General features: G+C 42.2%; 1 protein-coding gene across 1 annotated transcript in view; it reads left to right on the top strand.

Moving 5' to 3' along the window:
* PRR5L (proline rich 5 like) overlaps positions 1-26,549 on the top strand; it is a 276,250-nt gene that overhangs the window by 27,867 nt on the left and 221,834 nt on the right. The window contains exon 2 of the mRNA XM_053720519.1: positions 15,566-15,819. Within this exon, the coding sequence (XP_053576494.1) occupies positions 15,650-15,819 (170 nt within the window). The 5' untranslated portion in view covers positions 15,566-15,649. The remainder of the gene's footprint in view (positions 1-15,565; positions 15,820-26,549) is intronic.

The following is a 26,549-nucleotide window of genomic DNA, read 5'->3' as shown; positions in this document are numbered from 1 at the left end:
TAGATCATGTTCTGTATGTATGGAGGCCAAGGTGGTTCCCCCTTCTAATGTATGTGGTAATTGTGCCATGGCGTCCAAACAAAGTAAGGACAGTACTGTCACATTTAGTAAGGTTGCCCAGGATGATTCCTCAGATGAAGGAAGTAGGGATAGTTCTGCATCCTCTCCTTCTGTGTCTATACCAGTTATGCCCGCGCAGGCGACCCCTAGTACTTCTAGTGCGCCAATGCTTGTTACTATGCAACAATTGACGGCAGTAATGGATAACTCCATAGCTAATATTTTATCCAAAATGCCAGCATTTCAGAGAAAGCGCGATTGCTCAGTTTTAAACACTGTAGAGCAGGAGGGCGCTGATGATAATTTATCTGTCATACCCTCACACCAGTCTGAAGTGGCAGTGAGGGAGGGTTTGTCAGATGGAGAAATTTCTGATACAGGAAGAATTTCTCAGCAGGCAGAACCTGATGTTGTGACATTTAAATTTAAATTAGAGCATCTCCGCGCATTACTTAAGGAGGTGCTATCTACTCTGGATGATTGTGACAATCTGGTCATCCCAGAAAAATTGTGCAAGATGGACAAGTTCCTAGAGGTCCCGGTGCACCCTGATGCCTTTCCGATACCTAAAAGGGTGGCGGACATAGTGAATAAGGAGTGGGAGAAGCCAGGCATACCTTTTGTCCCTCCTCCTATATTTAAGAAATTGTTCCCCATGGTCGACCCCAGGAAGGACACATGGCAAACAGTCCCTAAGGTCGAGGGGGCGGTTTCTACATTAGCCAAACGTACGACCATTCCCATTGAGGACAATTGTGCTTTCAAAGATCCTATGGATAAAAAATTGGAGGGTTTGCTTAAAAAGATTTTTGTACTGCAAGGTTACCTCCTTCAACCTATTTCGTGCATTATTCCTGTCACTACAGCGGCGTGGTTCTGGTTCGAGGAACTGGAAAAGTCGCTCAGTAGGGAGACTCCATATGAGGAGGTCATGGACAGAATTCACGCACTTAAGTTAGCTAATTCCTTTATTTTAGACGCCGCTTTGCAGTTAGCGAGATTAGCGGCAAAAAATTCAGGGTTTGCAATTGTGGCGCGTAGAGCGCTCTGGCTAAAGTCTTGGTCGGCGGATGTATCTTCCAAGACAAAATTGCTTAATATCCCTTTCAAAGGTAAGACCCTTTTTGGGCCAGAATTGAAAGAAATTATTTCAAACATCACTGGGGGAAAGGGCCATGCCCTCCCACAAGATAGGCCTTTCAAGGCTAAGAATAAGTCCAATTTTCGTTCCTTTCGCAATTTCAGGAACGGACCGGCTTCCAACTCTGCAGCCTCTAGATAAGAGGGTAACGCTTCCCAGACTTAACCAGCTTGGAAACCAATGCAAGGCTGGAACAAGGGTAAACAGGCCAAGAAGCCTGCTGCTGCTACCAAAACAGCATGAAGGGGTAGCCCTCGATCCGGGACCGGATCTAGTAGGGGGCAGACTCTCTCTCTTTGCTCAGGCTTGGGCAAGAGATGTTCAGGATCTCTGGGCACTAGAAATAGTCTCTCAGGGTTATCTTCTAGAATTCAAGGAACTACCCCCAAGGGGAAGGTTCCACATTTCTCACTTATCTTCAAACCAAATAAAGAGACAGGCATTCTTACATTGTGTAGAAGACCTGTTAAAGATGGGAGTGATACACCCAGTTCCAACTGTGGAACAAGGTCAGGGGTTTTACTCAAATCTGTTTGTAGTTCCCAAAAAAGAGGGAACTTTCAGACCAATTCTGGATTTAAAAATTCTAAACAAATTTCTCAGAGTTCCATCGTTCAAAATGGAAACCATTCGAACAATTTTACCTACAATCCAGGAGGGTCAATATATGACTACCGTGGATTTAAAGGATGCGTATCTACATATTCCTATCCACAAAGATCATCATCAGTTCCTAAGGTTCGCCTTTCTGGACAAACATTATCAGTTCGTGCCTCTCCCATTCGGACTAGCCACTGCTCCCAGAATTTTCACAAAGGTGCTCGGGTCCCTTCTAGCGGTTCTAAGACCAAGGGGCATTGCAGTGGCACCTTATCTGGACGACATTCTAATTCAAGCGTCGTCTCTTTCCAAGGCAAAGGCTCATACAGACATTGTTCTAGCCTTTCTCAGATCTCACGGGTGGAAGGTGAACGTACAAGAGAGTTCACTGTCTCCGTCAACAAGAGTTCCCTTTTTGGGAACAATAATAGATTCTTTAGAAATGAAGATCTTCTTGACAGAAGTCAGAAAGTCAAAGCTTCTAAACGCTTGTCAAGTTCTTCTCTCTATTCTGCAGCCTTCCATAGCTCAGTGCATGGAAGTAATAGGGTTGATGGTTGCAGCAATGGACATAGTTCCTTTTGCTCGAATTCATCTAAGACCATTACAACTGTGCATTCTCAAGCAGTAGAATGGGGACTATACAGACTTGTCTCCAAAGATTCAAGTAGACCAGATGACCAGAGACTCACTCCGTTGGTGGCTGTCCCAGGATCACCTGTCTCAGGGAATGAGTTTCCGCAGACCAGAGTGGGTCATTGTCACGACCGACGCCAGTCTATTAGGCTGGGGTGCGGTCTGGGATTCCCTGAAAGCTCAGGGTTTATGGTCTCGGGAAGAGTCTCTTCTCCCGATCAACATCCTGGAACTGAGAGCAATATTCAATGCTCTCCGGGCTTGGCCTCAACTAGCGAAGGCAGGATTCATAAGATTCCAGTCAGACAACATGACGACTGTAGCTTACATCAACCATCAGGGGGGAACAAGGAGTTCCTTGGCGATGAGAGAGGTATCCAAAATCATCAAATGGGCGGAGGATCACTCCTGCCACCTATCTGCAATCCACATCCCAGGAGTAGACAACTGGGAGGCGGATTATCTGAGTCATCAGACTTTCCATCCGGGGGAGTGGGAACTCCACCCGGAGGTGTTTGCCCAGTTGACTCAATTATGGGGCATTCCAGACATGGATCTGATGGCGTCCCGTCAGAACTTCAAGGTTCCTTGCTACGGGTCCAGATCCAGGGATCCCAAGGCGACTCTAGTGGATGCATTAGTGGCGCCTTGGTCGTTCAACCTAGCTTATGCGTTTCCACCATTCACTCTCCTTCCCAGGCTTGTAGCCAGGATCAAACAGGAGAAGGCCTCGGTAATTCTGATAGCTCCTGTGTGGCCGCGCAGGACTTGGTATGCAGACCTGGTGAATATGTCATCGGCTCCACCATGGAAGCTACCTTTGAGACAGGATCTTCTAGTACAAGGTCCATTCGAACATCCAAATCTAGTTTCTCTGCAGCTGACTGCTTGGAAATTGAACGCTTGATTTTATCCAAGCGTGGGTTTTCTGATTCAGTGATAGATACTCTGGTCCAAGCCAGAAAACCTGTGACTAGAAAGATTTACCATAATATATGGAAAAGATATATCTGTTGGTGTGAATCCAAGGGATTCTCCTGGAGTAAGATTAAAATTCCTAAGATCCTCTCCTTTCTCCAAGAAGGTTTGGATAAGGGATTGTCAGCGAGTTCTCTAAAAGGACAGATTTCTGCTTTATCTGTTTTGTTACACAAATGACTGGCAGCTCTGCCAGATGTACAAGCTTTTGTACAGGCTTTGGTCAGAATTAAGCCTGTTTACAGACCTTTGACTCCTCCTTGGAGTCTAAATTTAGTTCTTTCAATTCTTCAAGGGGTTCCGTTTGAACCTTTACATTCCATAGATATCAAGTTACTATCTTGGAAAGTTGTTTCCAACAGGAATATTAACCAGGAAATAGTTGTTCCTTCTCTGTGTCCAAATCCAGTTTCAAAGAAGGAACGTTTGTTACACAATCTAGATGTAGTTCGTGCTTTAAAGTTCTATTTAGAAGCAACTAAGGATTTTAGACAAACCTCATCTTTGTTTGTCGTTTACTCTGGTAAGAGGAGAGGACAAAAAGCTACTGCTACCTCTCTTTCTTTCTGGCTGAAAAGCATTATCCGATTGGCTTATGAGACTGCCGGACGGCAGCCTCCTGAACGAATTACAGCTCACTCCACTAGGGCTGTGGCTTCCACATGGGCCTTCAAGAACGAGGTGTCTGTTGATCAGATATGTAAAGCAGCGACTTGGTCTTCTCTGCACACTTTTGCCAAATTTTACAAATTTGATACTTTTGCTTCTTCGGAGGCTGTTTTTGGGAGAAAGGTTTTGCATGCCGTGGTGCCTTTTGTTTAGGTAACCTGATTTGCTCCCTCCCTTCATCCGTGTCCTAAAGCTTTGGTATTGGTTCCCACAAGTAATGGATGACGCCGTGGACTGGACACACAAATGTTGGAGAAAACAGAATTTATGCTTACCTGATAAATTACTTTCTCCAACGGTGTGTCCGGTCCACGGCCCGCCCTGGTTTTTTAATCAGGTTTGAAAAATTTATTTCTCTATATACTACAGTCACCACGGCACCCTATAGTTTCTCCTTTTTTCTCCTAACCGTCGGTCGAATGACTGGGGGGCGGAGCCTGAGGAGGGGCTATATGGACAGCTTTTGCTGTGCTCTTTGCCATTTCCTGTTGGGGAAGAGAATATTTGCAAAACAGAATGAGAAGCAGTCTGCCAGGAACGAACAGCAGCATCAATAGCTTGTTCTATGGCCCGGTTGCCACCTGGTAGTAGCTTCTTTCTGCCCAATTGTGCTTTTCACAGAGGAAAACTTTCCTGTAGTATATCAGTCTGATCCCGCCGACATGGTCAGTCCAGCCCCGAAATACCAGGCAATTCTCCTCTGAACAAGGAACATGACAACCCCAGACGATCGTTTCGGCCTCCTTTGGGCCTCGTCAGTGAGGTGCAGCCATATCCCTCTAAGCACATTGGGCAAGGAGTCCACGTCTGGTTTCCCCCATCACCCATAGGGAGACTATCCCCAGGGTCATATTTACATATGCAAAACAGAATGAGAAGCAGTCTGCCAGGAACGAACAGCAGCATCAATAGCTTGTTCTATGGCCCGGTTGCCACCTGGTAGTAGCTTCTTTCTGCCCAATTGTGCTTTTCACAGAGGAAAACTTTCCTGTAGTATATCAGTCTGATCCCGCTGACATGGTCAGTCCAGCCCCGAAATACCAGGCAATTCTCCTCTGAACAAGGAACATGACAACCCCAGACGATCGTTTCGGCCTCCTTTGGGCCTAGTCAGGGAAGAGAATATTCCCACAAGTAATGGATGACGCCGTGGACCGGACACACCGTTGGAGAAAGTAATTTATCAGGTAAGCATAAATTCTGTTTTTTACAACAGCACAAACTGTTTTCTATCCCTTTAAACATAAGCAGGACAGGGAGGAGCCCATTACACTGAGGGGCTATACATTTATGTGCAGGCGCCTCATCTGCAGCTCGTGGGAAATGAGTAACAGATAAAGATTTGGGAGGTACAAGAAGAGATTTCATTACTAATTGATTTGAAAGGGATTTTCTGGCTAACTCCTAAGCTGCTTATAATTAAAAGTGACAGTCTAGTACAAAGAGAGGCACGCTGTGGTACCTGAAAGTGTTTCAACAAATATTCCTAGCCTCATAAAGGGTTAAGCACATGGCTAATGTTTCATACTAATAACTAAGCACATTACAGCCTCTCAGTAGTACAGATCCAGTAATTGGTGGATACACGCGTATGGTGCTCTTAATTGGCTCACTGACCATGTGCTGCATCACCTAGTGGGACGTTGGGCATATCCCAGGCACTACTGTATTTCCTTCTGAACTGTATGTCAGGATAACCTTGTGCATATCCCATCATGCTTTGCGACAGCCGCTGTATGGATCATTTGCACAGACACCAGTATCATTTAATGACCTCTTCTTCTGTTCAAATCAGTTTTATTGTTAGGAATCAACACATTGTTTAGTTACAATTCTCCTATAAAGTTAATAGCTAATCTTTACAAAAGCTAATCAATAACTGAGAATGTGTTATATAGACTTGTATACTGCCTGCAGTTATTCCCAGTACAGAGCTGCAGGGATTGCTGTATTTGTGCAAACGCTCTCTATTGTACAGCACCTGAAGGTTTGTGTATTTCTTAGTAAGATCAGTTTTTGCTACTCAGAAAAAGTTCTGCATCTTAACACATATGATGTTACGCTCCCTACGCCTGGCACCTCACTTGCTTAGCCTGGCAGCTCAGTCCCTAAGCCTGGCACCACACTTCCTAAATCTGGCACCTTGCCCCCGAATCCTGGCACCTCGCCCCCTAAGCCTGACAGCTCGCCCCTTAAGCCTAACAACTCGCCCCCTAAGCCTGGCATCTCACTCCCTAAGCCTAGCATCTAACTTCCTACGCCTGGCACCTCACTTGCTTAGCCTGGCAGCTCAGTCCCTAAGCCTGGCACCACACTTCCTAAATCTGGCACCTTGCCCCCGAATCCTGGCACCTCGCCCCCTAAGCCTGACAGCTCGCCCCTTAAGCCTAACAACTCGCCCCCTAAGCCTGGCATCTCACTCCCTAAGCCTAGCATCTAACTTCCTAAGCCTGGCACCTCACTTCCTAAGCCTGGCACCGTGCTCCCTAAGCCTGGCACCGCGCTACCCTATGCCCTGGCACCTCGCTCCCTATGCCCTGGCACCTCGCTCCCTATGCCCTGGCACCTCGCTCCCTATGCCCTGGCACCTCGCTCCCTATGCCTGGCACCTCGCTCCCTAAGCAAGGCACATACCCTTAGAGATGGGGATTTTGTTTGTATTATAAGTAATCACCTCATCCCATACACCACTCAATGGCCTAAGCAGAGCTAGAAAAGTACATGAAAAACACAAGTGACAATCCTATACCACACGTGTCCAAGCTGGCACTCTGCCTCTGCGTTAGCATCATACTGCTTGGGGTTCTTTGGCTGTGATTGTAACACATAAGAAAACACATACTTTAATATTTAATGTCCCTTTGAATGATATAAGGCTGCCCATGAGGGGGATGGAGAACAGTGAGAAGAGCGTGTGCCACAGACAGGGATGGAGGGGAGAGGGTGTCAGTGAGGGGGGGGGAGGAGGATGGAGAACGGAGGTGAATGGGTGCTAGTATGGAGAATGATATGCCCACAAATCTTACAAAAAGAGAAGGGCCACATTGCATCTTACAGATCCAGGTGCTGGTTCCTCACAAGAATTGTAAGTTTCTGAACCTGACCTCATCACAAACTCTATAAATTCCCATTGAATCGGTATCAGCATCAACTGCTGGTTAAAGGTGAATGGGAATCTCTGTTTTGGTTATAGATTAGAAAGTGCTGAGCTGATAAGGGTCATTTGCTTAACGTCTCCAAATACACAACCCACCGATGTTCTGCAGACCAGTAACACAACCCACTGATGTTCTGCAGACCAATCACAAAAACCACTAATAGCACTACCCACTGATGTTGTGCAGACCAATTGCACAACCCACTTATTTTCTGCAGACCAATCGCACATCCCACTGATGTTCAGCAGACGAATCACACAACCCAACCTACTGATGTTTTGCAGACAAATCACACAACCTACTGATGTTCTGCAGATCAGTCACACATCCTACTGATGTTCTGCAGACCAGTCACACTACTCACTGATGTTCTGCAGACCAGTCACATTACCCACTGATGTTCTGCAGACCAATTGCACAACCCACTTATATTTTGCAGACCAGTCACACAACGGTATGCTCTAATTCCCAGCCAGTTTTTAAACTTGCATTGTAACTCGATGTGCACTATTATAAGATAGAAGCAATACCGTAAAAACTCCCTGTCAGTTTGCAACTTACAGCTGACTATAGAATACAAATTTAGATCTAAAACTCTGGATAGTACTCATGGTATCCAGCTAAGCGCTTCCATTTGTGAAATTCAAAACTGTGTTCCTAACCGAATATTTAGGCAGCTGAACCCCTGTAACGATAGTACATCAGTCTGTTTAACGTATAATGTATTAATATGTTCTGAAGTGATTACGCTAAACGATAAAAAATATAATTGTTCCATATTAGAACGTTCAGCTTGCTGCTTGTTCGGTAGCTTACTAACGATCCTATTTAATGGTAAAAAACAGTTGATTTATACTTAGCTGTGTAAACTATCAAACCAGTTACCTTCTTACTAATGACCAGAACTAATGGCACAAAAAGCAACATATAATTCAACATTATTATAACGATTACGGTAACTGCATAATATTCAGTGAATTTTAGACTGTGAAGTCAGCCTTTGTCACATTAGTTGCAAACGAATTGGGAATTACAATAGTAGCCTACCAGACGGCATAAATAACCAGTATCTGGCAGACTATACCATTAATTACAGAGAGGATTTAATTAACTGTGCTGAAGGATAGAATTATTATTATTATTAGTAGTATTATTATTGGTTATTTGTAGAGCGCCAACAGATTCCGCAGCGCTATTAACAAAGACGGAGTACAACAAAACAATTATAGGGATCAAATGGGTAGAGGGCCCTGCCAAGAGTTGCACTGTTGTAGTCAGCTCTTGAGAAGGTGATCAACAAACAGCTGTACTCTTAGGCTTACATGCTAAGGGGGTTCAGGGGATAGCAATGGAGGAGAGGAACTGGTATAAAGAAAGGTTAGCGTAGGTTGTATGCATCCCTGAACAGTAGAGTCTTTAGGGAGCACTTGAAGCTTTTAAAACTAGAAGAGAGTCTTGTGTAGTGAGGCAGAGAGTTCCACAAGATGGGAGCCAGTCTGGAGAAGTCCTGTAAACGGGAGTGTGAAGAGGTGACAAGAGAGGAGGAGAGTAGGAGGTCGTAAGCAGAGCGAAGGGGACAGGAGGGAGAGTATCTGGAGACAAGGTCTGAGATATAGGGGGGAGCAGTACAGTTGAGGGCTTTGTATGTCAGAGTGAGAATTTTGTGTTTGATCCTAGAGGCAAGAGGAAGCCAGTGAAGAGATTGGCAGAGAGGTGCAGCAGATGAAGAGTGACGTGTAAGGAAGATGAGTCTGGCAGAGGCATTCATTATGGATTGTAAAGGAGCTAGGCGGTAGGTGGGGAGACCAGAGAGGACAGAGTTGCAGTAATCGAGGTGGGAGAGAATGAGAGAGTGGATTTTCGACAGAAAGTGGTGACGAGGCAGAGGAGGCCCCAGAGAAGGCTACACTAAAGGTACAGTTTGACAGGTAGGAAGAGAGCCACGAGAGGGCTGTGTCACATATGCCGAAGGATTGGAGGGTTTGGAGCAAGAGAGGGTGGTCAACAGTGTCAAAGGCTGCGGACAGATCAAGGGGGATAAGCAGAGAGAAGTGACCTTTTGATTTTGCTGTAAGTAGGTCATTGGTAACCTTAACAATTGCTGTCTCTGTGGAGTGATGGGGACGAAATCCAGATTGCAATGGGTCAAGGAGGGAGTTTATTGTAAGGAAATGGGATAGGAGTGCATAAGCTAGCTTTTCGAGAAGCTTTGATGCAAGAGGGAGGAGGGAAATAGGGCGGTAGTTGGATTGGGAGGTAGGATCAAGGGAAGGTTTTTTGAGGATAGGTGTGACCAGTGCATGTTTCAGCGATGAGGGAAATATACCGGTGCTGAGGGAGAGGTTGAAAGTGTGTGTGAGTATAGGGGTAAGGGTGGCAGAGAGGGAGGGGAGTAGCTGTGAGGGGATAGGGTCAAGGGGACAGGTAGTGAGGTGAGAGCGCAGTATAAGTGCCGAAACTTCTTCCTCAGTAACAGGGGAGAATGAGCAAAGTTTAAGGTTATGTGGGTTGTGGTTGATTGAGAGCATTTGAGGGGGTGAGAGAATGGAATTATGTTGAGAGCTGATTTCATTTCTGATGGAGTCGATTTTGTTATTGAAGTGGTTGGCAAAGTCTTGAGCTGACAGAGAAGTTGTATTAGGAGGTGGGGGAGGGCGGAGAAGAGTATTGAAAGTGGAGAACAAACATTTTGGGTTTGAATAAAGATTAGAGATAAGAGTAGAGAAGTAGTGTTGCTTATGGAAATTAAGGGCAGAGTAGTAGGAGTTCAACATAAATTTGTAATGTTGAAAATCAGCTGAACTCCTAGATTTTCTCCAGTGCCGTTCAGCAGTACGGGAACATCTGCGTAGGTATCGTGTCAGAGGAGTATGCCAGGGCTGAGGACGAGTGTTTGATTTCCGAGCTATGGTAAGAGGGGCGAGATTGTCAAGGACGGTTGTAAGGGTGGAATTATAGTGGCAGATAGATTGGTCAGGGCATGAAAAGGAAGAGAAGGATGAGAGGAGAGGTTTGAGGGAATTAGAAAGCTGTTGTTGATCTAATGACATAATGCTTCTGTGAAGTTTGGTGTGAGGAGCAGAAGGAGGGAGAGTTCTAGGGAGGGATGATATGTTGCAAGTAAGGAGATGGTGGTCAGAAAGAGGAAAGGGGGAGTTTGTGAAGTTTGAGAGGGTGCATCGATAGCTAAAGATCAGGTCAAGGGAGTGACCATCTTTGTGAGTGGTAGAATCAGTCCATTGTGACAAACCGAAAGAGGAAGTGAGTTGCAGAAGTTGTTTTGCGGAGGAGGCAGTGGGATTGTCAAGAGGGATGTTGAAGTCACCAAGAATGAGGGAAGGGGTGTCTGAGGAAAGGAAATAAGGTAGCCAGAAATTGAGTTGAGGAGCCAGGAGGACGGTATATGACTGCAACATGTATAGAAAGAGGAGAGAATAAGCGAATCATGTGGGTTTCGAATGAGGAAAATGTGAGGGAAGAGATGGGATGTATTTGTTGAAAGGTGCAACGAGAGGAAAGTAAAATACCTACACCACCTCCTTGTCTATTGCCAGACAAGGAGGTGGTAAAAAAAAATAATTAAATTTAAAAAAATTTGTGCTGAAGCAGGGACACACCTACACACTGCTGCCGACACACTAGTGTGTCCCGACACACAGTTTGGAAAGCACTGTTCTAGGGGTTCCGTTTGAACCTATGCATTCCATAGATATTAAGCTTCTATCTTGGAAAGTTTTGTTTTTAGTAGCTATCTCTTTGGCTCGAAGAGTTTCTGAGTTATCTGCTTTACAGCGTGACTCACCTTACCTTGTTTTCCATGCAGATAAGGTGGTTTTGCGTACCAAACCTGGGTTTCTTCCTAAGGTTGTTTCTAATAGGAATATCAATCAGGAGATTGTTGTTCCTTCTCTGTGTCCTAATCCTTCATCAAAGAAGGAACGTCTGTTGCACAATCTTGATGTGGTTTGTGCTTTAAAGTTCTACTTACAAGCAACTAAAGATTTCCGTCAAACATCTTCATTGTTTGTTGTTTATTCTGGTAAACGGAGAGGTCAAAAGGCTACGGCTACCTCTCCTTCCTTTTGGCTGAAAAGCATCATCCGTTTGGCTTATGAGACTGCTGGCCAGCAGCCTCCTGAAAGAATTACTGCTCATTCTACTAGAGCAGTGGCTTCCACATGGGCTTTTAAAAATGAGGCTTCTGTTGAACAGATTTGTAAGGCAGCGACTTGGTCTTCGCTTCATACTTTTTCCAAATTTACAAATTCGATACTTTTGCTTCTTCGGAGGCTATTTTTGGGAGAAAGGTTTTACAAGCAGTGGTGCCTTCCGTTTAAGGAACCTGTCTTGTCCCTCCCTTCATCCGTGTCCTAAAGCTTTGGTATTGGTATCCCACAAGTATGGATGAATCCGTGGACTCGATACATCTTACAAGAGAAAACAGAATTGATGCTTACCTGATAAATTTCTTTCTCTTGTGATTTATCGAGTCCACGGCCCGTCCTGTCTGTTTAAGACAGGTAGTATATTTTTAATTAAAAAACGTTCTCCTTTTTCTTCCTAGCCTTCGGTCGAATGACTGGGGGGCAGAGCTAAGGGAGGAGCTATATAGACAGCTCTGCTGTGGGTGCTCTCTTTGCCACTTCCTGTAGGGAAGGAGAATATCCCACAAGTATGGATGAATCCGTGGACTCGATACATCACAAGAGAAAGAAATTTATCAGGTAAGCATAAATTCTGTTTTTTACAAAAGAGGGAACCAGTTAAACACATAAGGCACAGTATTACAGTAGCAATTGCATAACAAAATAGTAAGGTATATCAAACATAATTTTACAAAAGTACCTGCCTTTTTCTTGCCCCTTGCCCAATCCTTGTTCAATTCTTGTATAATTCTATAGAAGTATATTTATATATCCTCATTTCTCAGCAGTAATGTTCGATTGTTGTATCAGATGTGTCTAAAATAATTATTAACTAATCTCATTAATAAAGGTTTCATTATTTGACAAAAGTGTGATACACCAAACACACCAAATATTGCCACTCAAATGTTGTACAAACTATAATCATATACACATCTGACTCGATTACAAGGCTCCTATTATTTTAAGAATATAAGCCTGAAATACAACAAAAACTATAAGTTCACAATCCAATACTAGCAAGTAATTTTTTCCCCTTTTCTAACACAAAAGACATCCCTAAATTGTACTAACCACTGGACCTATATTTAATGACATTTAACAGTATTCCCCAACAAACTAATTGAGCGCAGTAATAAATCCTTATCCACTCTCATACTAAATTTCAATTTCCCAAATACTGTAGAAATGTGGATTATTTAGTCATCCAGATCCCTATTCCCAATACAGTGTTAATTTATCCACCATATTTATGCAACTTATATCCACAGGTATTTGAATGAATGCGATTTTGAGTTCCTTTGTGTTTTTAACTCACACACATCTAACAATTTTTATCTAATATAGTATAATAAAAGTTACATTTTAAGTTGTATGGTCACCACTCGGACCATTTCAGCCTCTCAATCACAAGGTCCTATTTTGCATACTAGTCACACAACCCACTGATTTCCTGCAGACCAGTAACACAGCCTACTGATGTTCTGCAAACCAGTAACACAACCCACTTATTTTCTGCAGACCAGTCACACAACCCACTGATGTTCTGCAGACCAGTCACACAACCCACTGATGTTCTGCAGACCAGACACACAACCCACTGATGTTCTGTAGACCAGTCACACAACCTACTGATGTTCTGCAGACCAGTCACACAACCTACTGATGTTCTGCAGACCAGTCACACAACCTACTGATGTTCTGCAGACCAGTCACACAACCTACTGATGTTCTGCAGACCAGTCACACAACGTACTGATGTTCTGCAGACCAGTCACACAACCTACTGATGTTCTGCAGACTAGTAACACAACCTACTGATGTTCTGCAGACCATTTGCACAACCTCTGATGTTCTGCAGACCATTTCCACAACCCTCTGATGTTCTGCAGACCATTTCCACAACCCTCTGATGTTCTGCAGACCATTTGCACAACCCTCTGATGTTCTGCAGACCATTTGCACAACCCTCTGATGTTCTGCAGATCATTTGCACAGCCCTCTGATGTTCTGCAGATCATTTGCACAACCCTCTGATGTTCTGCAGACCATTTGCACAACCCACTGATGTTCTGCAGACTAGTAACACAACCTACTGATGTTCTGCAGACCATTTGCACAACCTCTGATGTTCTGCAGACCATTTCCACAACCCTCTGATGTTCTGCAGACCATTTCCACAACCCTCTGATGTTCTGCAGACCATTTCCACAACCCTCTGATGTTCTGCAGACCATTTGCACAACCCTCTGATGTTCTGCAGACCATTTGCACAACCCTCTGATGTTCTGCAGATCATTTGCACAACCCTCTGATGTTCTGCAGACCATTTGCACAACCCACTGATGTTCTGCAGACCATTTGCACAACCCACTGATGTTCTGCAGACCATTTGCACAACCCACTGATGTTCTGCAGACCTATCACACAGCTGACTCACACTGTCACTCATCTGCCCAGTGCTAGCACACAGGCAGTAATGTATTTTTGTGCTGCCCTAACCATTGGGAATTCTGTTTCTCCCCCACCCCCAACCAAAACCCAAACAAGCCCAATAATTTTAGTTAATTTCATATTTTACTCTGATATTTCTCACATCTGGAGGAGGCACAGATGGCTCATTATCCCCTTTGGACAACCAGGAATATCTGATGTGTTGAAAAATTAATAAATAATAACTACCTCCGAAAAAAATGTGCTTCCAACCTTAAATCCTGCTAGAGCAGCAATTTTACTTCTATTATCAAATTATCTTTGTGCTGTTGGTATTTTTTGTTGAAACTCAGGGAGGTAAGCTCAGGAGCGTGCACGTGTCTGGAGCACTATATGACAGCAGTTTTGCTATCCATTTATAAGAGCACTAGATGTCAGCACTATTTCCTGCCACGTAGTGCTCCAGACACCTACCTTGGTACCTCTTCAACAAAGAATACCATAAGAACAAAGCAAATCTTATAATGGAAGTAAATTGGAAACTTTTTAAAATTGTATTCTCTGTCTGAATCACAAAAGAGCCCTTTAATATACAAATATAATACAGTGTGATATAAATCTGAATAATAACGCAGTGATGTGAGATGACATCACACCATTAGATAAGCGTGATTAGTGCTAATGAGTGTGCAACATGATCTGTATAATGTGCATAGCTGGTGTGCTATTAGGCAGTAGATAAAGAGGTATTCACCCAGGCTGGGGTAGGTTATCAGAAACAGCAGCCACTTATGCCCACACATATATCTGTTTAAGAAAGATTTACCCTTCCTGGTACAGTTTTTAATTCACCCTCCTCTAAGTCCCTGAGGCAGCAGCTATCTCTGCTGGAGGTAAGGCCCTGGCATGTATCAGATGTAAGCTCTAATATAGGCATACGCCTGGCATTAGGGAGCTGCAGGGGCTATGCATCCAATATGAAGTCTTATGTAAGCATACACCTAGCATTAGGGAGCTGCAGGGGCTATGCATCCAATATGTAGGCATACATCTGGCATAAGGGAGCTGCAGGGGCTATGTATCCAATATGAGGTCTAATGTAGGCATACATCTTGCATAAGGGAGCTGCAGGGGCTATGTATCCAATATGAGGTCTAATGTGGGCATACATCTGGCATAAGGGAGCTGCAAGAGCCATGTATCTGATGTAAGGTCTAATGTGGGCATATACCTGCCATAAGGGAACTGCAGAGTCTTACATGGGATGTGAGGTCTAATGTTTTGTATGTACCTAATATAAAGGAGTTGCAAGGGTCATATGTCTGATGTGAGGTCTAATGTGGGCACATACCTGATACAAGGGAAATGCAGATGCTTACATATAATGTGAGGACTAATTTGGGCATATTATTGGTATAAGGGAGCTGCACGGGACCATGTATCTTATGTTATGTCTAATGCTGGCATATTCCTGGTTTAAAAGGGCTACAGGGGTGATCTGTCTGATTTAAGGTTTAATATGGGCATATACCTGGTATAAGGGGTCATGTATCTGATGTAAGGTGTTTATATATATATATATATATATATATATATGGTGTGTGTAAACAAATGTGTGTGCTTCATTGTTTCAGTATTTTATTGGCGATTATTTGTGGCCCCTCTTCCTCTGCTGTGTGCCTGCCATGTACCCCTATATATTGTTTTTGGAGCTGCCATTAATCCCCATCTGTGTCTTCCCGCAGTTTTCTCAGTGCTTGATTTCCACATATGCCTTGTGACTCTACATCTGCCGTACTCCCCTCTTGTGGCACCAACCGTCTGTCCGTATGACTAGGAGTAAGGACGTGCTGCCATACTTCCCTGTCAAGTTTAACAAGATGAGCTCGTTACGCAGACCACGGCCACGGTTTATGAGCTCCCCGACACTTAGTGACTTGCCACGGTTCTATGCCAACAGACAGACCGTGCAGCCTAGCTCATCCGCCATGTGGAACAGGTACATAAAAGTTCTGGTTTGTCACATGTTCTGGTAGAGAGTTATGTATTAATGAAACTGAAAGTGCACAATACACTAAAATATAAAATGATTATTATATGTAATAAACCTTTTTATATGCAGCAGTGTCAGCTGTGCACATCCTTTTATGCTCGGCTGATCTGTATGATTGGTACACAACCTGTTTACGTGATACACAACCTGTTTACAAGACACACAACCTGTTTACGTGATACACAACCTGTTTATATGACACACAACCGGTTTACATGACACACAACCTGTTTACAAGACACGCAACCTGTTTACGTGATACATAACCTGTTTACATGACACACAACCGGTTTACATGACACACAACCTATTTACATGACACACAACCTGTTTACATGACACACAACCTGTTTACATGATACACAACCTGTTTACAAGACACACAACCTGCTTACGTGATACACAACCTGTTTACATGACACACAACCGGTTTACATGACACAAAACCGGTTTACATGACACATGACCTGTTACATGATACACGACCTGTTTACATGATACACAACCTGTTTACAAGACACACAACCTGTTTACACGACAAACAACCTGTTTACACGACAAACAACTGGTTTACGCGACACACAACCTGTTTACATGACACACAACTGGTTTACACGACACACAACCTGTTTACACGACACAACCTGTTTACACAACACAACCTGTTTACACGACATACAACCTGTTTACAAGATACACGACCTGTTTACATGACACACAACCTGTTTACAAGATACACAACCTGTTTACATGACACACGACCTGTTTACATGATACACAACCTGTTTACACGACACACAACCTGTTTACAAGATACACGACCTGTTTACATGACACACAACCTGTTTACATGACACACAACCTGTTTACATGACACACAACCTGTTTACACGACACATAAACCTGTTTACATGACACACGACCTGTTTACATGACACACAAGCTGTTTACATGATACACGACCGTTACATGCCACACGACCTGTTTACATGACACATAAACCTGTTTACATGACACACGACCTGTTTACATGATACACAACCTGTTTACATGACACACAACCTGTTTTCATGATACACAACCTGTTTACATGCCACACAACCTGTTTACATGACACACAACCTGTTACATGACACACAACCTGTTACATGACACACAACCTGTTTACATGACACACAACCTGTTTACATGACACACAACCTGTTTACATGACACACAACCGGTTTACATGACACACAACCTGTTTACGTGATACACAACCTGTTTACATGACACACAACCTGTTTACATGACACACAACCTGTTTACATGACACACAACCTGTTACATGACACACAACCTGTTTACATGACACACAACCTGTTACATGACACACAACCTGTTTACACGACCTGTTTACATGATACACGACCTATTTACATGACACACAAGCTGTTTACATGATACACGACCGTTACATGCCACACGACCTGTTTACATGACACATAAACCTGTTTACATGACACACGACCTGTTTACATGATACACAACCTGTTTACATGACACACGACCTGTTTTCATGATACACAACCTGTTTACATGCCACACAACCTGTTTACATGACACACAACCTGTTACATGACACACAACCTGTTTACATGACACACAACCTGTTACATGACACACAACCTGTTTACACGACACATAAACCTGTTTACATGACACACAACCTGTTTACATGACACACGACCTGTTTACATGAAACACAACCTGTTTACTTGACACACGACCTGTTACATGACACACAACCTGTTTACACGACACATAAACCTGTTTACATGACACACAACCTGTTTACATGATACACAAGCTGTTTACATGATACACAACCTGTTTACATGCCACATGGTGGCATCAACTAATTCTCCACAAATACACAAGTGAAGCACACTGATTATTTCACCCAAAAAGTTATATACCCACTTGAATGACAAGGTTAACTCTACTATCTTATTGCACTACGTGATAATATCTCCTAGTATACAGTTTAAACCTTACCACATCTCAGGAGAGCATCCTTTTGCTATAGCTATTTTAGTGGTTGGTCCTGTTGCTATACGCTATTCAATTATCAGGTGGAGTCACTATATCTATATACCTGTGTTTTCTGTCTAAAACCCTGACACCGCGACTGTGTTTTTAATATTTAGGGTCTTGTTATTGTTATATTGATTTTAAATTTTAAACAATAAAGGTTAAGTTTTAACCATTTGAACCAGACATTCACACTATTTCTTACTCGTGCTAGTATCATCTAGAACCTAATACACTCAGTTGTTGAGTGCTATGTATGTACTCTCCTTTTCAGTCCTGGACTGAATCTTTTCTTATGCTACACGACCTGTTTACATGACACATAAACCTGTTTACATGACATACGACCTGTTTACATTCCACACGACCTGTTTACATGACACACGACCTGTTTACATGACACACGACCTGTTTACATGATACACAACCTGTTTACATGACACACGACCTGTTTACATGCCACACGACCTGTTTACATGACACACGGCCTGTTTACATGACACACGACCTGTTTACATGACACACGACCTGTTTACATGATACACAACCTGTTTACATGACACACGACCTGTTTACATGCCACACGACCTGTTTACATGACACACGGCCTGTTTACATGACACACAACCTGTTTACATGACACACGACCTGTTTACATGACACACAACCTGTTTACATGACACACAACCTGTTTACATGACACACAACCTGTTTACATGATACACAACCTGTTTACTTGCCACACGACCTGTTTACATGCCACACGACCTGTTTACATGACACATAAACCTGTTTACATGACACACAACCTGTTTACATGATACACAACCTGTTTTCATGACACACAACCTGTTTACATGATACACAACCTGTTTACATGCCACACAAGCTGTTTACATGCCACACAACCTGTTTACATGCCACACGACCTGTTTACATGCCACACAACCTGTTTACATGCCACACGACCTGTTTACATGACACATAAACCTGTTTACATGACACACAACCTGTTTACATGATACACAACCTGTTTTCATGACACACAACCTGTTTACATGATACACAACCTGTTTACATGCCACACAACCTGTTTACATGCCACACAACCTGTTTACATGCCACACGACCTGTTTACATGACACATAAACCTGTTTACATGACACATAAACCTGTTTACATGACACATAAACCTGTTTACATGACACACGACCTGTTTACATGAAACACGACCTGTTTACATGACACACGACCTGTTTACATGACACATGACCTATTTACATGCCACATAAACCTGTTTACATGACACACGACCTGTTTACATGACACACGACCTGTTTACATGAAACACGACCTGTTTACATGACACACGACCTGTTTACATGCCACATAAACCTGTTTACATGACACACAACCTGTTTACATGACAGACGACCTGTTTACATGACACATGACCTGTTTACATGCCACATAAACCTGTTTACATGCCACACGACCTGTTTACATGACACACAACCTGTTTACATGACACACGACCTGTTTACATGACACACGACCTGTTTACATGACACACAACCTGTTTACATGCCACACGACCTGTTTACATGCCACACAACCTGTTTACATAAGTAGAAAGGGGCTGATATCATCATCTATAACAGGATTGTAACAGTTCTTATACCATCAATTGTGAAACCGCTAAGTTACGAGGTTGAAAATATTGTTCACAGTATTAAACCTCACTGTACAGAAATATTACTATCCCATGTCCGAGTACCGCACTAAAACTTGAGATTATGATCACCCTGAATTGAAAAGCTCCTTTTATCGTCCAAAAACTCATTGAAAAACATCAATAGATTGTGAACAACTCCTATATTCGTTAAACAAATATCTGCCAAAGGGAACTGCAGTACAGTGCTGTAAAAATATCACAACCCTGTCTGGTAGCTGAGAGGTTAAGGCCCCGTGTCACACAGGAATGAAGTGAGCAATGTTATCAGTTTTATTAGATTCACACAGCAATACCAACAGTTTTATTAGAGTCACACTGGGATGCAGAATTCTACACTGAGATGCTGCATTTTTATGTGACCGTTATAGAAGTCTCCATTTGCTGGAGGGGGACCTGGGACCTTTGTACGACTGACATGCTGTATCACAGACAGTTACACACTTGTGCAGGGTCTTCTAGAAAATCATTTGCTTGTGCTTGGCCACATATATAGAGGAAAATCTAGGGACAAAAATAAAATGATACCATTTGATTTTGTCATTTTAGCACTAGCCCTGTTAAACACATAGCTAAAGCCGTGAGACAGAGCTGGTAAGCAGTGACTGATGCATTGCATGTACCACTAGTCATGTGATTAAGCCTGTAAATGAGGCAAACATATAGATAAAGCTGTGAGACAGAGCTGGTAAGTAGTGACTGATGCATTGCATGTACCACTAGTCATGTGATTAAGCCTGTAAATGAGGCAAACACATAGATAAAGCTGTGAGACAGAGCTGGTAAGCAGTGACTGATGCATTGCATGTACCACTAGTCATGTGATTAAGCCTGTAAATGAGGCAAACACATAGATAAAGCTGTGAAGAAAAAGAAAGAACAACACGGAAGGGGCGCCAAAGCTGTGAAACAGAGCTGGTAAGCAGTGATTGATACACGTACCACTAGTCAAGTGATTAAGCCTGTAAATGAGTTAAACACATAGGGGCCTATCTATCAAGCTCCATAACCTGTCCGCCTGCCTTGAGGAGGCGGACAGACATTGCCGTAATTCAACCTGATCCAATACGATCAGGTTGATTGATATCCCTTGCTAGCGGCCGATTGGCCGCGAATCTGCAGGGTGCGGCGTTGCAGCAGCAGTTCACAAGAGCTGTTGGTGCAATGCTGAATGGGGAGAGCATATTGCTCTCCGCATTCAGCAAGGTCTGTCGGACATGATCCGCAATGTCGGATCATGTCCGACAGGCCTTTCATAAATAGGCCCCATAGCTAAAGCTGTGAGACAGAGCTAGTAAGCAGTGACTGATACACATACCACTAGTCATGTGATTAAGTCTACAAATGACTTAGACACATAGATAAAGCTGTGACAGAGCGCACTAGTCATGTGATTAAGTGTATAAATGAGTTAAACACATAGATAAAGCTGTGAGACAGAGCTGGTAAGCAGTGACTGATACACGTACCATTAGTCGTGATTAAAGGGATACTAAACCCAATTTTTTTTCTTTCATGATTTGGATAGAGCATGCAATTTTAAACAACTTTCTAATTTACTCCTAGGGGCCGATTTATCAAGCTCCGTATGGAACTTGATGCCCCTGTATCTGCGCACGCCTTCAGGCTCACCGCTGCTCTAAAGACCGCTGCTCCATAACTTGCTCACCTGCTCTGAAGCCTCGGACAGAAATCAACCCGATCAAATACGATCGGGCTGATTGACACCCCCCCGCGAATCTGCAGTGGGCGGCATTGCACCAGCAGTTCACAAGAACTGCTTGTGCAATGATAAATGCCAAGAGCGTATGCTGTCGGCATTTATCGATGTGCAGCGGACATGATACACTACATTGTATCATGTCCGCTCTCACTTCCATAAATAGGCCCCCTATTATCAATTTTTCTTCTTTCTCTTGGTATATTTATTTGAAAAGGCAGAAATAAAAGCTTTGGAGCCAGCCAATTTTAGATTCAGCACCTGGGTTGTGCTTGCTGATTGCATAGCAAAATGTAGCCACCAATTAGCAAGTGCTATCCAGGGTCTGAACCAAAAATGGGCTGGCTCCAAAGCTTTCATTACTACTTTTTCAAATAAAGATACAGAGAGAACGAAGAAAATGTGATAATAGAAGTAAAGTAGAAAGTTGCTTAAATTTGCATGCTCTATCCGAATTCTTTAAATGAGTTAAACACATAGATAAAGCTGTGAGACAGAGCTGGTAAGCAGTGACTGATGCCACCGTGTTGATGCCTATATTTTCCCTTGCTTTATATGGAATATAGAATATATATATATATGTGATTTTGTCAGCAAAACTTGAATTTGTATCTTATCTTACTACTTAATGACAGGTGTAGCAGGGTTAGCCTTGCAATGTTTGCAGTGTGCACTTTTAATTCTCAGATGTGGAAAACCTACAATTTTCAGACTCCAATTATAAGATAAAATAAAATAAGTAATGAAAGTGTATTTTGAAGCTTACGGCATTTATTGTCATGATAGCCTTGTGTATAATCAGGTGTTCTTGTCTTCTGTTACTAGGGTTATATACCCATGTGTTCTTGTCTTCTGTTACTAGGGGTATATACCCAGGTATTCTTGTTTTCTGTTACTAGGGTTATATACCCATTTGTTCTTGTCTTCTGTTACTAGGGCTATATACCCATTTGTTCTTGTCTTCTGTTACTAGGGCTATATACCCATTTGTTCTTGTCTTCTGTTACTAGGGCTATATACCCATTTGTTCTTGTCTTCTGTTACTAGGGTTATATACCCATTTGTTCTTGTCTTCTGTTACTAGGGCTATATACCCATTTGTTCTTGTCTTCTGTTACTAGGGCTATATACCCATTTGTTCTTGTCTTCTGTTACTAGGGCTATATACCCATTTGTTCTTGTCTTCTGTTACTAGGGCTATATACCCATTTGTTCTTGTCTTCTGTTACTAGGGCTATATACCCATTTGTTCTTGTCTTCTGTTACTAGGGTTATATACCCATGTGTTTCTGTTAAGGGAGGAAATAGCTAAACTTCAAGCTAAGGTAAGTAACATACCTGTTACCTCTACAAAGCTGCCTCAGAAAGAAGCCCCTCTACCCCAGAGATCAGCAAGGAGAGGCAGATGGATCACTGTAGGCTCTGGAAGAATTAGAACAGTAGACCAGAAGCATTGCCCACAACCTCTGCCATTGCAAAACTCCTATGCTGCTCTTGCCGAATACACTTGTGATGAGGAGATTGCTGTTTCTGAGCCCTCTGAAGCTATAACAGGTAATTTAAATCTATTGGCACCTGATTCTCCAGGTAACATAACACAGGAAAGAACTGCAGATGTGTTTTTGAGAAAAAGACTGTTAGTGGGTGACTCTATTTTGAGGAATGTGTATTTAGGTGAAAGTAAAGGAGAAACAAGGGAGGTTAGATGTCTTCCAGGAGCTACTGCTCACAGGGATAAGAATCGTATTTTGAGAATTGTTAAGGCAGCAGGAAAGGGAAGTGAGTTAGATGTGATTGTTCATTTAGGAACAAATGATCTGGCTAGTAATCATGTTGCTGCTGTTCAGAAAGAGTTTTGTGACCTAGGTAATCATTTAGAGACTGTGGCATCAACTCTATCATTTTCTGCTATTTTACCTGTGTATGGCCAGGAAGCAGGAAAGATGGAGCGGATAACAACATTTAATTCTTGGTTAGATAAGTGGTGCAGGGAACGAGGATTTGGTTTTATTGGCCATTATAGCTCTGTTTGGAAAGATACTAGGTTATTTAGGAGAGATGGCTTGCATTTGGATGCTAAAGGAACAGAGTATCTGGGAGAGGAGTTTAAATACTTTATTAGAAATCATTTAAACTAATAAAGGGGGGTAGCATTAATATATCCACCTGCCCCCCACAGCATGCCAAAACTGTTAGTCCAAGTAACAATTCTAGAAATTCTAGTAGAAAAATTCTTCGTGCCATGAGCACAAATGCTCGCAGCTTAGGAAATAAATTACCTGAACTCATTTCAATAATGACTAGGGACAACTTGGATTTAGTAGCTATAACAGAAACATGGTACAATGATTTGCATGACTGGGACATAGTCATACCTGGATACAGGTTATTTAAAAAGAACAGAGTAGGAAAGAAAGGTGGAGGAGTTGCTTTGTATGTAAATGAAAATATAAAGGTTACTGAAATTGTAGGAACAAATGATGAGGTGGAAAGTATTTGGGTGACTTTGGAAATTGGAGATAAAAATGTTTTTAGAATAGGGGTTGTATATAGGCCTCCATTGCAGGATGAAAAACTGGACAATCTGTTATTAGATGAAATAACCAAAATGACCATGAAGGGTAAGGTTATAGTACTGGGGGACTTTAATTTGCCAGATATAGACTGGAAGATTCCTTCTGCCAGATCGGCTAGAAGCAGGTATATTCTTGAATCTCTGCTAGGGGAATCACTTGAACAATTAGTCAAGGAACCAACTCGTAAGGAAGCTATATTAGATCTAATACTTACAAACAGTGATACAGTTTCAGATGTGTCTGTAGGAGAGAACTTAGGATACAGTGATCATCAATCTGTTTGGTTTAGTATTCATGTTCAGGAACTGTCCACCCAGACTAAAACAAAAGTTTTAGACTTTAGGACGGCAGATTTTTCATTAATGGGAGAATACCTAAAGAACTATTTAAAGGGGAAAACTCTTATTACAGGGGTTCAAGAACAGTGGGAATTTGTGAAAGGTGCCATTTTAGATGCAACCGCACACTGTATTAGACATGTCTGTAAAAGTAAAAGAAAGCGGAAACCAATTTGGTTTTCCAAAGAAGTAGCACATGCTGTAAAGACAAAAAAGATAGCTTATAAAAATTACAGACACACACAAGCAGATGATGATATGAAAATATGGAGACTCCAACAAAAAAAGACTAAGCAGTTAATTAGGAAGGTTAAAGCTCATGCAGAAGAGAAGATAGCACAGTCAGTAAAACATGGGGACAAAACATTCTTTAGATATATCAGTGAAAGAAGAAAAAATAAGGTAGGAATAGTAAAATTGAAATCAGTTGATGGTAGAATAATAGAAGGAGATAAGCAGATTGCAGACTGTCTCAATGATTACTTCTGTTCTGTTTTCACTAAAGATTGTGAAGATACAATGTCTACATTAAGGGATGCAACGCAAAATAGAAACAAGCTTAACAGTAATCTTTTTACAGAGGATGAGGTTTTGTTAGCATTATCAAAAATAAATGTTACAAAGGCAGTGGGTCCTGATAATATTCATCCAAGGGTTTTAAAAGAACTTCGATCAGTGCTAACTGTCCCATTAACTGATCTGTTTAATCAGTCACTATTAACAGGAGCTGTCCCAAATGATTGGAGAATAGCAAATGTAATACCCCTTCATAAAAAGGGCAGTAGAGAAGAATCTGGCAACTACAGGCCAGTTAGTTTAACTTCAGTAGTAGGGAAATTAATGGAAAGCCTCTTAAAAGAAAGAATTATGACTTACATAAAGACAAACAATTTAGAGGACCAAAATCAGCATGGTTTTACTTCAGGGAGATCGTGTCAGACTAATCTAATTGACTTCTTTGATTATGTAACAAAAGTATTAGACAAGGGAGGAGCAGTTGATGTAGCATATCTAGATTTCAGCAAAGCATTTGACACCGTCCCACACAATAAACTTATTCACAAACTATATCTCCTTGGTCTAGATTCAAAAATTGTGAACTGGGTGGAATGCTGGCTTAAGGACAGAAAACAAAGTGTCTTAGTAAATGGAGTTCATTCAGCAGAGGGGGCTGTTACTAGTGGTGTTCCTCAGGGGTCAGTTCTGGGGCCTGTTTTGTTTAACATATTTATCTGCGATATCAGCAAAGGGCTACAGGGGAAAGTATGTCTCTTTGCAGATGATACAAAAATTTGCAACAGAGTGGATGTTCCAGGGGGGGTAGACAAAATGAGAAGTGATATACAACAATTGGAGGATTGGACAAATGACTGGGGTCTAAAGTTTAACACAGCAAAGTGTAAAATAATGCATTTAGGGAAGAAAAATCCAAATGTTAATTACAGACTCAATGACACTTTACTGACTGTTACAGATGAGGAACAGGACTTGGGAATTATTATTTCAGATGATTTAAAACTTAGTAAACAATGTAGTAATGCAGCGAGTAAGGCTAGCAGAATGCTTGGATGTATTGGTAGAGGTATTTGCAGCAGAAATAGTAAGGTTCTTATGCCACTTTATAGATCATTAGTTAGGCCTCATCTTGAGTATTGTGTGCAGTTCTGGAGACCATATCTTCAGAAGGATATTAACAAACTTGAATCTGTGCAAAGGAGGGCTACCAAAATGGTACATGGTCTAAAAAATAAAACTTACCAGGATAGGCTCAATGACCTAAATATGTATAGCTTAGAGGAGAGAAGGGAAAGAGGTGATATGATAGCAACTTTCAAGTACATTAAAGGGTTTAGTAAAACTGAGGCTGTGGGTATTTTACATAAAATGGAAAATTCAAGAACAAGGGGTCATGAGCTCAAGCTAAAGGGTAGTAGATTCAGAAGTAATTTGAGGAAGCACTTCTTTACAGAAAGAGTGATTGATTTATGGAATAAACTTCCTCAAGAGGTAGTAGCAACAAACACTGTGGGGGACTTTAAAAATGCATGGGACAAGCATAGGGCTATCCTACGAACTAGATAAGTTTATACTGTTAGGTAAGGTCGGGCAGACTTGCTGGGCCTATGGCTCTTATCTGCCGTCAATATCTATGTTTCTATGTTTCTATGTGTTCTTGTCTTCTGTTACTAGGGTTATATACCCATTTGTTCTTGTCTTCTGTTACTAGGGTTATATAC

The sequence above is a fragment of the Bombina bombina genome, chromosome 7 (assembly GCF_027579735.1).
Source record: "Bombina bombina isolate aBomBom1 chromosome 7, aBomBom1.pri, whole genome shotgun sequence".
Taxonomy (NCBI): domain Eukaryota; kingdom Metazoa; phylum Chordata; class Amphibia; order Anura; family Bombinatoridae; genus Bombina; species Bombina bombina.
The sequence above is the reverse complement of the archived record's forward strand: the minus strand, read 5'-3'. Positions and strand labels throughout refer to the sequence as shown.